Below are 14,228 nucleotides of genomic sequence, written 5' to 3'. Positions count from 1 at the left end.
TTTTGTCTCATTACATTTTATTTTAAATTGACAATGTAATAGTTATTTTTTCTGGCTATAAGTTCCAAATTTTGGGTGAAAAAATATTGTGAAGAAAAAAAAAGAAGATTTTTATTGTTATGAGGAGATAAACCCTGGATTTAGTTGCTTTTTTGTCACTATTTTCTCAGTAGAATAAATGTAGCAACATATTGGGAATAATTAAAATGACTTAATACTATAGATAGAATTTTATTGTCAGAAAATAACAAATTGGGGTTATATGTTTTTCATGGTTGCATGTTGAGATAAAATCAGTAAATTCAGGCAGTAGTTTCAAATTTTATTGCTATTTTATCTAGGAAAAAACTATGTTTATATTTTGTCTTTGCACATACTTTGATGGGCATTTTATTCAAGGCAAAATTTGGGTTTTCCCCCTGTGATACAGCAAGTAAACAAAACCAGATATGGATTGCCTATCATTTATGTTTGCACCCAAATTGGCATCAATGTAACCAGTAAGGTTTTTATTTGCATTTGCAGGTCCATTCAACAGAGAAGAATTAGTAGTACCTTTCAGGTACGTGTAAATGTGTTTCATTGCATTCCCGTGAGATGAACCTGGTGTTGCTCTGTGCTTGCTCAGAATACCTACTGCATAGGCCAGATCTGGTCTTGTACTCAGCATAGCGTACATGAGTGATCCTAATGCTCTTTGGTAGTCCTTTACATTGATTTCAGGTTCAGCCAGTTTAACCAATTTGGCATTTGGTTCCATAGGAGTGACTACAGGCCTATATTCAGCCATTCCAAACTGACCTAGTACGGAGTTGATATACTGACACCGGGACAATTTGATGCTCCAGTTCGGGCTGTCTCAAATGGTCTCTATGTTGAGGATCCAGTGGGCTTCTCCTAGATCTGTCATTTCATATGTCTGGCTCAGTTCAGCCTTAAGTTGCTTTATTGCATTCAGGTGATTTGAGATTAGCAGCTTGATGTTGACATATATTGCCACTATGACATAAGTCTTGTTGTGCCTCTTGTGGAACATTGCATGGTCTGATTTGCATTGAGTGAATCCTAGGCATTTGAACTCTGATTGGATTTTGGTGTACCTAGCTCAGCCAGCTTGCTTAAGTCCGTAGATTGAACACTTTAGCTTCCATACTTTGGTTTTTGATAGACTGTCGGATGGCAGGAGGTGGTATAGCATGAGGGTATGGAGTGGGAGGACCCTTGGATGTGGGAGTAGGTCAAATTGAGTGATATTTGGCCTTTATTGACAGTCCACAACCCGCAACAGGTGCATTGAACTCGTTGGTTCCTGGAGCATGTACGGGAATATCCAAACAATGTGGTTTGGGCGCCCAAAATTACCGCCCGTAACTATGGTGGCTGTCCTTTTGAGTTGGAGCTCTAACCTTGATGATGGGATTCGGCATCCAAACATGGAAGTAGTACTGTCACTTGCCTGAGTGAGATATTGCAATGGATAATAAAACTCTCCGTCTCATGCTACTGGAGTATCTGGTGTTGGATGATGAGGACTCAATGGATGATGATGATGATGATGAACATGCTGTACTTGCCGCCTCCAAATCAATCGTGTTATACTCTCAATTGCTGTACGACAAGCCACCATACCACACTTCTGTGCTGTCAGGCCAAGGCTGGATCCAAGAGCTGATCAATGGACATCCGGGTAGGGTCAAAAGCAAGCTAGGTGTAAATAAGCATGTATTTGAAGGGCTGATCTGGGTGTTGAGGCAAGCAGGCCATATCAATCCCAAATATGTCACCTTACAGGAGAAGCTGGGTGTCTTCCTGTATATGTGCATCACAGAGCTCACTCTGAAGCATGTTGGCGAGCATTTCCAGTGTGCAAATGACACCCTTTCAAAGTGAGTAAAGTTTTATCTACTAATCCACCAGCTTTTCACCATTTTACAGGTATTTCAAGGAGATTTATTTGCATTTTCATCAGCACCCATATACACTGTATACTTACCCTCTGCCAATGATTTTATTCCACCCAAAATTCAGAACAACCAAAAGCTATTTCCATTTTTTGCAGGTGCTATTAGCAGCATTAATGCTACGCACATCACATGTGCCCCAAAGTTGTCTGAGCACCATCTGTCAAGAAACCGCAAGGGAGCAGTCACCCAGAATTGTCTAGCGTGCTGCTCCTTTGATTTACAGTTTCTCTATATGCTTACAGGGTGGGAGGGTTCTGCTGCCAATGCCGCCATATACAATGATGCTCAGCAGCACATTCTATGTGTCCCCCCAGGTAAATATTACCTGGCGGACACTGATTTTGGGTCTTGCCCTGAACTCCTTGTTTTTTATTAAGGGGAACATTATCATTTGACCAAATGGGGCCACATTGGACTTAGGTGAGTCTATTCGTGAGTCTATTCATAATATATCTAGCTATTCTAACATTATAACTAGGCCAAAGAGCAAGGAAGAACTCTTCAATTTGCAGCATACTCAAGCTTGCTGCTGCATTGAGCAAATCTTTGGAGTTTTCAAGCGCCAGTTTGGAATCCCCGTCTGCCCCCCCAAATTTGATATGGACATTTAAGCCTGTGTACCATCAGCACTTTGCATGGTACACAACTACATCCAAACTCATGATCCTGAAGATATCAATACATTCCCCGAAGCAAGTACTACCTCAACCCTGGAGAGCACCGGCTCCCTCGCAGAAGGCCCAACAACTGAGCCAGACCGGCTTGGAGCCAATTTGCATTGAGATCAGATTGTTGCAGAGAGGATGTGGGCATCATATCATCAAGAGCTGAGGACAAGAGGAAAATTATTTACAGAGTAGCTAGGGTGCCGGTATTCTTTTGTTTTCTTATAAGTTTACAGCAAGATTGATTCCATTTCCACATCAACGTACATAGCTTATATTTGAGCAGGGGTACAGCAAGTTATAACACAAAATGAAGACAACAACAGACACCAGACAACAACAGACCTAGTTGGATGGAATAGCAGCAGAGTCTTTCAACAGCTTATCCACCCATATTATGCGAAGATTTTCATCCTGTGTGGCCATATTGAGGTAATCACCTATCAGCACATCATCTGCATAGAGCATATCAATGAATGCAATATTTTGCTTATCATTGAGGTGTGTCTCAATCTGTCCAGCCATTCTAATGGCCTGACTCCTTGTGTTCAAAGGCTCAACGTGTTGAGAAGACAAAGACAGAGCAATATTTGAAGATCCACCACTGGATACACTGCCGGTGAAAGCACTCTCTACGATGTTCAGGAAATGGTACCTGAAGTCATTGCACTTGGTATCGCGCTGTTCCTTGTTATCCGCCATCCTCTGCATCTGTTGCTTCACACCATTGATTGCAGTGGCACCAGAAGAATGTGGGGCTTTGCTCGGGGTGGCAGAGATTACAGAGGTACTAGTACTATCAACAGCCAAATACTTGCGTTTTCTGGAGGATGTGATGCTGACAGACGCGCTAGTAGGTTTGGAGTGGATAGATGACACATACAAGGTTCCGGATTCACTCCCACTCTTTCCCTTGTCTTTTCTGGCACTAACAAATGCTTATTTTTCAATTGCCTCTCTTTCTGCACCCTCTTCATCACCTTCATCCTCTCCATCCTCCCCTCCATCATTGCCTTCAGCATCCACATCCATCCTATCTTTACTTGCCGAACTGATATTTGCAGATTGTGCTTGAGATGCACAGAAAATATGAGTCCCTTTTGCCCGGCTTGGTAGAATAGCTGTGATTGGGTCATACCACCTCCACCCATCGAAAGCTAACCGGTTGTAGGTTGACTTAACATCTTTTGACTTGCTCTGCGAAAAAAAGATAAGCCCCTCCCATACCTGCTAACAATAAAGATGCTCACTTTGAGGAAAGCATCCCAAATGTGCCTGTTTGCATCAGTAATCTTCAGTCCACATTGTACATCAAATCCAAGCCCAGATGTGTTCATCAACAGATTTACACAAATAAGCTCCTTCTTTAGCTGAAATAACAGTTAGCAATGAAGATTTAAAATGTACTTCTACTACTAACACTGAACCATTTGTTATGGATTGAGTCGGCTGTTTTGGTGGCTCCTTTTGTTGTTTAAGGTGCCAGAATGCCCTCAGGAAGGTTATAGAACTGAGGCTTATACCCCCACCCTCTCCAAGCAGGCCAATATACTCCTCAGCAAGTTCAACCAATTTTTTGGTGTCGCTTCCTGTCCAGATGCACTTTGGCACCTTTTTTTTTTTCTGTGATGTGGTTGTGGTTGTATCTGTAGATTTATTGAGGCCAGACATCTTAGAAAACGCAGAGGGTGTCTTTGAGTGACCTTAGTGTGTCTCAGGTAGGTTCTTTGCACCATCAATGCAGCTGTTTTGCACGATGACTAGTAGCTATCTTGACTCCCATCTCCTCGAGGCATGTGCCCTTCACCCCATGCACATTTGGTGCCGGTCAGGAATGAAATTTGGCACACTCTGTCAGCCACTTGGCACATATAAATCATGGCCACAGTTTTGGTAAATTTGTTCCTGTACATGCTTTTATCAATTGGGTCAGCAACTCAACTTGCACCAAAAGATGTCTCATCAAGCTCGCTTTCCCCATCACCCTCTCTGCTTAAGCTGTTTGTGTTGTCCGCATCCGGAATGGGGGTGGATTCAATTTCAGCAACTGGATGTAGCTCTGGGAGGTAAGTGCCTTTGTCTACCTGTGGTTGATCAATCCTCTCATTACTCAACAGTACATGAGTTAGGCCTGTTTCATTGTCTGGAAGACAATGTCTCTAGATTCAATTATATGTCCTGATAATTTGTGCAAGCATACATGAGTGTGCCTGTGTTTGGCATACCCTACACATTCAAGCGTTTTTGCATCAAGTTTCCCCCTTTTTTCATCAGGTACATGAACATACACTTTGCAACCAAACATTCATAGATGGGAAACTGAAGGCTTGTGTCCTGAGTAAGCTTCATGAGGGGTTATTTTTTCTTATAGCGTGTATATAGGGACTTGGTTAATTATGTGGGCAGAATGTAGCACTGCATGACCCTAACAGGATTTGGGCAGTTTTGTGCTTTCTAACATGCTACGTGCCATTTTCATAATGGTATGATTCATTCATTTTGCCACACCATTTTCTTGAGGTGTGTAGGCATTGGTTTTTTCATGATGGATCTCCTTGGACTTGAGGTAAGTCTCAAATTCTTTGGATCCGTATTCACCGCCTCAATAACGTCTGAAAAAATTTGCTTGCCGACCAGTTTTGTTTTCTGCCCTTTCTAGGTATTCTTTGGTGCAGGTAAATGCTTTATCCTTCATTTTTAGTAGTTTCATGACCAGATTGTGTGAATGTCTATTGATGAAGGTGATGAAATACCTATTCCCTGAGTGTATAAAGACTGACATAGACCCACAGATATCCAAGTATGTCCTGTGTAGAACGTGAGGATTTTCAACTTTGGATTTTTGGGGTATGTTTTTTCTGGTCTGTTTCCCTGCTAAACAGGGACTACAGTCGTCCCTCTTTATGTCTGGTTCTCTGACGGTTTCTAGGCCTCTAACTATCTCATTTTTAGATAGTTGTTGGATGGAATCAAAGTGGATATGTCCCAGCCTATTATGCCATATCTTTAGTGACACTTCCAAGACTATCAGCTTCATTGGCAACGCAAATAGATGGTTTGTTTGGCTTGGCAGTGCATCCAATTGAAGTGAGGCCATGCAGGCTCATTAAGGTATGTGTGGTGTTGCATCTAGTATGTAAAGGTTTTTATGCTTATGCACTAACACAGCCTTTTGTCCCTTCCATAGTATTTTGCAGAGGCTGTTCTAGAACCTTATTTCATAGCCTTTGCTCAATAACCTGGATACTGACATCAGGTTGTTATACAAATCAGGAATGTAGTAAACATCCTGTAGCATGGTTTAACGAGTCATCTGATTTCCTTTGCAGACATCCAGCTTGATGCAGTCTATCCCGGTGGCCAAGATTACTCTGTTATCTGCAAGTATGACTCTTTCAGGTGGGATGACCTTGTGAAAGGTGATGAACCAGTCACAACGGGATGTCATATTCACTGATGCTCCAGAATCAATGACCTATGAATTGTTGTTTTGAGAGCAGGAATTCTGTGGCTTTGTTAGGTTGGCCATGAAGAGCTGTATAGGTTCTTCATATGAGGTTTTTGCTATTTTAGCTGCAAGCTCAGGTTTGTCCTTCTCAGAACTTGCTTTGGCTGCCTCATCAGCTTTCTTTTTGCAACAGTTTCCTTTAATGTAGCCGAGTTTGCCGCAACTGGAATAGAAACACTTATTTTTCTTATTCTTTTCAGACTTCTCCTTTAGCTTGTGCTTTAACACTTTAGCTGCAAATACAGTCTGAGTGTTATTTTACTTTCGGGATTTCTCCTCAATTAGGTGTCCAATTACGGTGTTCATTGACATTTTATCTTTAGTAGACATTAGGATTGTGCAAAGGATGGAGTATAAGGGTGGTAGCAAGATAATCATAGCCACTGCTACCAATGAGTCATCTAGAGGCTGTTCGAGTGAAGTTAACACATGTGCCTTTTAGTGCATGCTGTTTATTTGGGGTTCTAGGGCTGTGTCCTTGGTTAAGTTGCCTCAAAATAATTTGCCCATCAGGTAAGTAATGGTTTGCTTGCTTTTCCCTTCATAGTGATTCTTGAGCTGAGTCCATACTTCTTTGGCACTTGTTAAATAGAGCACTCTGTTTAAGAGTTTTTTTACAACCAAGAGTTTGTATACTCTGGCGCACAACTCAGACAAGCTTTGAATGAAGTGAGTGGGAGTGGTTATGTTTTAAGTTAGGATTGAGTTGGTTGTGGGTAAACAATAGGAGGACTTGCTGAGGAGTCTCCTTGATCTATTGGGGCTTATATACATCTACAAACTATTTGTACATGTGTAGTATACAGTTTGATAAAGGCAGTTGCTGATGATGTCATAGGGCACAACCCACATGACCAGCTCCACTGCATGAGAAATTTGTAGCTAAGAATAAAGAAAAGCAGTGCAGCGCGAGAAAGTGGAGTTTGAACAAAATAGAAAGTGCCACATAGCACAGTGTGTGAAAACTACAAATGAAGTTTAAAGGTCCAAAAATTGTGTATTGTAATAGGTTTGTCCTTTAAGTTACGTGATATTTGGGCCCTAGCTTCCTTGTTTTACTGGTTTCAAGTTCCTTGGATTTATATCTGACCTTTCAATTATACCTAGTAGGCCACACATATCCAAGATTATCTGTATTTGGTACTTCTACACTTGGAAGTTTGAGCCGTCATTTTCAAGTGATAGAATGTGTTACGCTTGGAACGTGCAAGCCTGGTAACACTGGGTTTCTGATGTATAAATGGTTTCTGATAAGCTCATTGTAGACAAGTTTGAGACATATTCTGATGATGAGGGTTTCAACTGATGAATACCAAGTTACACTGTTGAAATGTACAATCATATTGGAGATAGTAACTATGATACATGTCTGTATATATAGTGACTACTTTAGGGTAGGTGTTTGTGTTGAACAAACGTGGACAGGTGATACCGAAATAGGCAATGTGTGTGGGAAGGTATATGTAGGTAGCAGAATGTAGCACCAGCTTGGGAGATTGATGGTGTTGTTGATGGTGTCATAGTGGATATGATAGTTTGATAGAGTGTGGTTAGATAAATTGCTTCTTAAGTTTACATTTCAGAAATGAGCAGGGTTCATAACCTATAATTCTGATAAACAGAAGACCAACAGACTGTAAGTAAAACTGTATGTAGGAGAGAAACAAACATGTTGCTCACCTCAGTCCAAATAGTTGAGAACTGAGGTGGCAACATGCTGTGTGGCTGAATATAAACACAGTATTATGTAACCACTTGCCTACACTAGAGTTGCTTCAAAAAATGAAATAATTGATAAAAAACAACGCTATCAAAAATCTCTATTATTTTCTACCCCACCTACCAATATCCTCAAAACATACTCTGGATTATGCATTCAATTGACAAAATTACCATCTTATCCTTTTCAGCCACTTTAATCAATTCAACAAAAACATAAAAAATGTCCAGGCTTTGAACATGATTTGAAAAAATTCCTCAATCAACTTCAAAAGGGGCATCCCAGTCATCTATCCAGAAATTAAATCTCATCATCCTCCCTACCTTTTAATACACTAGATATTTTTTATAACCTCAAGCTCACCCCTATGATGCTGCTGATATGAAGTATGAAGTGATTAGAGCCAGACCTGGTAATAATACTGTCAAGTTTGACACTGTATTAGTATTGGAGTTTTTGAGTGTAGAATCAACTAGGGTTACAGGTGAGTATAGTAGATATGTGTCTTATAATTTTCACGTATCAGGAATTAGAGTTGGAAGATTGAAAGTCATATTCAAACTTTCTACTCATATTCATGCTGGATCATTTCCAGCTCCTGTTACTTGGCCAAAAGTCCCTCTGGCTTATATTGACTGAGTGTCGAACACTTCAGTCAGCTGAAAAAGGTCAAAGGAAGAAGGGAAAGGAAAGACACAAGGATAAAGGAAAAAAAAAGGAAAAGGCAAATACAGCGGAGCAATCATCCAGATCTGACTCTGAGGAAGAGTCATATTGCATTGGATCATGTACATATTTCCAAGCCCCTTGCTAAACACATTCAAGCTTACCTTGTGTCGGAACCCGATAAGACCAAAACAACAATTATTATTGACTCTGGAGCAACATCCCACATGGTCCCTCACCGCTCCTGGTTTGAGCCAGGAACATACCATGTTCTGCATCCTCCAAGGACAATCAGTTTTGGGAATGAATCCTCTGTAAATGCCATTGGAATTGGAACAGTAATCCTACAAGCAACTGTTGGCAAAAAGAACTACAATATTGCACTGTCAAATGTCTTACTTGTGCCAAACTTCACGTTAGCACTCGTCTTTGTCCACAAATTGTCCAAAACGGGGTTATCAACACTTTTTCCAGCAGGGTCAAATGCTTGTGAAATTTGGACAAAGGAGAAACTTATCCTCACTGCGTTACACAAGCGAGAACTTTATCACATCCAAGCAAAACCCAAAATCAACCCGGAGTCAGCTTTTGCAGCAGTAGATGTAAATTTATTGCATAGGAGAATGGGACACATTGGAATGGACCACTTGCAACAAATGGTTACAAAAGGACAGCTCCAGGACATAGACACCCTTACCGGAACCCCGGAGTTTTGTGAACCTTGTGCTTTAGGAAAGATGAAGAAATTACCTTTCAAGTCCACTGGAGGAAACTGAGCCAAGTGCCCCATACAAATTGTGCACACAGATGTTGGAGGACCGATCAAACCAACTTCCAGGGAGGGCTTTCAGTACTGGATTATCATTGTAGATGATTTCTCCAAATTTCCATGGATATATTTCCTAAAACATAAAAGTGAAGCACTGGAATGATACAAGCAATGGAAAGAAGATGTCCAAACATTCTTCCGGACTCATTTGGGAGAAGAAAACTTCACTCCACTATACACAGAATTCCTCTGGAGCGATGGGGGAGGAGAATATACTGGCAATGCATTCGAAAATCAACTCTGAGGAGATGGTGTCATCCAAGAAACTACAGCTGCAGATACTCCGGAACAAAATGGCATTGCAGAATGCATGAATCAGACATTGGCTACATTAGCAACCATTATGCTCCATGATTCCAAGCTCCCAAAGTCATTCTGGGTAGCCATGCAAACAGCTGCATATATCATAGCATGCCGCCCAGCCAAAGGACTCCATGGAAAGACCCCATATGAAATACTGTTTAAAAGGAGAGTTGATCCAACTTTATTTCGCCCTTTTGGATGCCAAGCATATGCCTTGATTCTGAAAGACAAAAGGCAAGGGAAGTTTTACTCCAAGGGGCGCAAAGCCATAATGATTGGCTACACACATAGAAAGCAAGCCTACAAACTCCTAGACACTGAAAAACGGACTGTGTTTTCCAGTCGGCATGTCATATTCAATGAATCCGGAAAGGTACAAAAGGATGACACTGCTCTCTGGAACACAGACACTAGTACAGATCAGTGGGAGGGACTCATTCCAGAGAATGCTCACTATCCAGACCAAAAAACATTGGAGGAGGATGATCCTGACCCTCGGATCCGAGATCCAAATGAATTGCAAATGGAACCACATCTCCAAGGAGATGTTCCACAAGCAATGGAACCATATCAGTATGAAGATGTTCCAAGAGCAGTGGGGCAATACCTCTGTGGAGACATTCCGAGAGCAGTGGGAGCACCTGATCAGCTAAGACACCCTCCACAACAGTCTCTACAACCAAGACCTGAACACTGGCCATCTTCAGAACGGAAAGCCAAAGTAGAGTTACAGTCAGTGGGAGGACAGCCCCTCAACATACAGCCAGCTGATGTGGAAAAAGTCCGAATACAGCTAGACAGCCTGTCCATTGGATCAGCTTCTGGAAGGCATACAACACCTCCAAGGAGTGATTCAACACCTTCAGGAGTGAGTGGGGCAACAAATACACAAATGTGTCTACTCCCTGGAGTACCTGCACAAGTTCCTAAAAGAGCAGTCATGCCTGCTAAAGTCCTAGGAGTACGCAGAAGCAGTTGCCAGACCCGTCCTGCAGACAAATACCGAGATTATCAAAGGACTCTAGATGAGAAACAGTCTTGAAAAGAGCAGCATGACAACTCCATGGAGAAACCTAACACTCCTGAGGTTCATGAAGAAACATCTGATACAGAGGAAACATTCTTTGCTGGAATAGCAAGTACTGGTCCATCTAACACAGACCTTCCAAGGACACTAAAGGAAGCCTTATCACGTCCGGATGGAGAATTATGGAAGTCTGCCTTGGAGGAGGAACTCCTAAGTCTCAATACTAATGCAGTATATGACACTGTTCCACTTCCGAAGGGAGTAAAACCCATCACATCAAAACCTGTGTTCTGGATCAAGTTTGATCAAAATGGAAACATTGAGAGATACAAACTCCGGATTGTTGCACGAGGTTTTACTCAAAGGGAGGGGATTGATTACCAGGAGGTTTTTGCTCCGGTTGCAAACTTAGAGTCAATCCGAATTATTCTAGCCCTGGCAGCAAAGTACAACCTAGAACTTGATCAAATGGACGTATCCACAGCTTATCTCAATGGAGAACTTGAAGAAGAACTGTACATGCTTCCTCCAGGGGGTGTTCCTATCCAACCTGGATACTGCTGGAGATTGAAGAAATCCATCTACGGGTTAAAACAAGCTGGTCGTACATGGAACAAAACTTTTGATCCCAAGCTCCAGGAGCTCGGTTTCACAAGACTAAATGCATAAACATGTCTCTATGTATTCCGGGACAACAAACAAATATGCTTTGCTGTTGTCTATGTAGATGACCTCCTCCTAGGAGCTTCATCCCGGAAATTCATGGATATCACAAAAGCCAAACTCGAATCCATATTCAAAATGCGGGACCTTGGAGAAGCAAAATACATCCTTGGAATAGAAATCCAACGTGATCGTTCAAACAAAACAATATCCCTATTGCAACACCAATACATTGACACAGTCCTGGAGCGTACTGGAATGAAGAACTGCAAACCAGTATGGACACCAATGGCCCATGGATCAAAACTCCTTGCAAATGCTCCAGGGGAAGATATTGTGCAACACAAGATGCATATTGAAGGGCGTCAAGTGTCATACCTCTCAATTGTAGGCTCCCTCATGTATGCCATGCTCGGAACCCGCCCAGACATTGCCTATGTCGTTGGAATACTAAGCAGGCATAGCTCAGCTCCAAGGAGCCATCACTGGGAAGCTGCAAAATGTGTCCTCCGATATCTGAAAGCAACCAGGGACATGGAACTACAATATGATGGCACAGATGTCTCCATGGACATGGATTCCTATGGATATTCAGATGCAGATTGGTCTGGAGACCCAGACACGTCTCAATCAACATCAGGGTTTGTTTTTATCACCATCTGAGGAGCAATCTCCTGGACAAGCAAAAGACAAAGCATGGTCGCTTTATCCTCCACGAAGTCAGAGTACATTGCATTGAGCAATGCTGCACAACACCTTGCATGGCTTTGGACATTTTTTGAAGAAATTGGACATGCTCAAAATGGACCTACAACATTGCACTGTGATAATCAAGCAGCTATTATTTTTACGCGAGATCCACAGTTCCGTGCTCGCACAAAACACATTCAACGGAAATATCATTTTATCCGAGATGACTTAGTATCAAAGGGAGAGGCAGTAATCAGATATGTTCCTACAGGAGATATGGTTGCCTGCATTCTCACTAAACCCCTCACTCACAAAAAACACTAAAAATTCTCTAAAGCTATGGGACTACGGTTGCACTCAAGTGGGAGTGACAAAACCAGATAAACCCGGTCTCTGCTAAAGCAGCCATTGTTCTCCATGGAGCATAGCCACCACTCCATGGAGTCACCATTGTTCTACTAGGAGCTCAATTGTACTCCTAGTCATTATACTATAGCGAGTAGCACCTCCAACTATAAGTAGTAGGGGGTTTAGTATAGGAATACCTCAGTCGTTTCTATAGCCTCTCAGGCAGTGGCTGAGTTTCACTTAGTTTTATTAAAAAAACATTTTAAGCATAAAAAGAGGTACTTCTATATGGAGTGTTAATATGATTCAGATACTAGGATCAATATGCCAATGAGACTATTTTGGGTATTAATTATGTTCTAATAGGTTATCCCAGATGTTTTAGGAGGATGTCCCTATTATACACTGGATATCTTTTTGGAGTACCTGTACAGTATCCACAACATCCAATGGCATTACTACTTATGTCCCACTAGCTGTCTCAGATGCCCCAGTAGGATGTTCCTATTTTATATGGAAGTCCTTTGGGGGTCCCCATAACTAGCCAAGACATCTAGAACATCCTCCTTATACTTGTATGTCCTTGGGAATTACCACTGAGATGTCTAGAACACCAAATGAGACTACTATATTTATTGTTAGTATCCTAACAATTATCCATAATACCCCTATTATACCCAGATATTCTTTAGAAGTACCTGCAAGCTGCCCATAGTATCCAATGAGACTACTCTGTGTACTACTTATACTACATTAGGATTTCTTTATTGTACCATGGATATTCTTTGGGAGTATCCACATGCTATTCAAAATAACAGGTAAAACTACTATTTCTATATGGATAACATTTGAAAGTACTCCCACAGGATATTCTATAACATAATTAGATTAGTCAATACATACCTTAAAGTAAAACACTTTGATTTTGGGTTATTCCAGGATAGTCCTGCTTTATATTGATATAGGGTGTAGGATTTTTGGAATTAATTAGTGCTAGGACCCCTGGCACCAATTGGGACTCCCAGGGTTTTCAAATTGCTCCTAGATAACATTAGCTCAAGGGGGTCCTGCATGGATTACCTGCCTATGGGATAATCCCAGGATAAAGGCCTCTTAGACACATCAAATAACAGAAACTGATTAACCTAAGAGGCTATGGAAAGAGGTTGGCTGAAGTGTTAACAAAGTACATCTGAAAAGGTAATTTATGTATAACATTTTCATTATTATGATTATCCTTAAGGATACTGTTAATGTGCATAGATCTGAACATAATAATCATTATTTGTTAGAAGATGGCACAAATAATGAAGGCCTGTAGGGATTAGCCTTTTGAGGTTATCCTGTAATGCTTTGCTGAGAAGTCGGCCTCAACAAGAGCAACCTTTATTACAGAACAGGCATTTTGTGGTTTAACAAACTAATCATCAGAGTATAATCTGATAGGATGGGTACAATATTGAGATTTGATGGCCATGAGACCTTCTTTGTACTCCTCTGATACAGACTAAGTCTCTATCATTATTAAATTATGTTTATACATGATAAAATCTGAATCACATGCTTCAAAATGAGTATAAGTTCTGTAGGACAAGTCACACCTTCTTCAGTGGAACCATCAGAGTGAGGAAATGGCTGATGACAATTTTGTTTGAGAAAGTAAATGGAAAACAAAAGAGGAAGATCATATATATCAAATTTTCAAAGATAGGAGTACTGAATCTTAACAAATCCTCAATTTCTTAAAGAATAATGGTAATCTGTATTCACTGAAACCAAAGATTGAACCTGGAAAACCATAGCACTCTCCACCAAATTGTAATCCACTAAGTGCAACCTGATATG

The 14,228-nt window shown here is 41.1% G+C and overlaps 2 protein-coding genes across 2 annotated transcripts; one reads left to right on the top strand and one right to left on the bottom strand.

Moving 5' to 3' along the window:
• Positions 1-1,474: 1,474 nt before the first annotated feature.
• On the top strand, positions 1,475-1,983 carry SERLADRAFT_375439 (uncharacterized protein; the record flags this gene model as incomplete). Its single annotated transcript, XM_007312064.1, has 3 exons — positions 1,475-1,701; positions 1,754-1,886; positions 1,936-1,983. A coding segment is annotated over one exon (175 nt), but the record flags the coding sequence as incomplete, so codon positions are not given.
• A 991-nt stretch (positions 1,984-2,974) lies between these two features.
• SERLADRAFT_431724 (uncharacterized protein) lies at positions 2,975-4,300 on the bottom strand (the record flags this gene model as incomplete). Its single annotated transcript, XM_007312063.1, has 4 exons — positions 2,975-3,546; positions 3,610-3,826; positions 3,880-3,999; positions 4,037-4,300. 4 exons carry the CDS (start codon positions 4,298-4,300, stop codon positions 2,975-2,977), a joined length of 1,173 nt encoding a protein of 390 aa, XP_007312125.1.
• Between the last annotated feature and the right edge of the window lie 9,928 nt (positions 4,301-14,228).

This window comes from Serpula lacrymans (assembly GCF_000218685.1).
Source record: "Serpula lacrymans var. lacrymans S7.9 unplaced genomic scaffold SERLAscaffold_1, whole genome shotgun sequence".
NCBI lineage: Eukaryota > Fungi > Basidiomycota > Agaricomycetes > Boletales > Serpulaceae > Serpula > Serpula lacrymans.
This window is presented reverse-complemented; position numbering and strand designations above follow the sequence as displayed.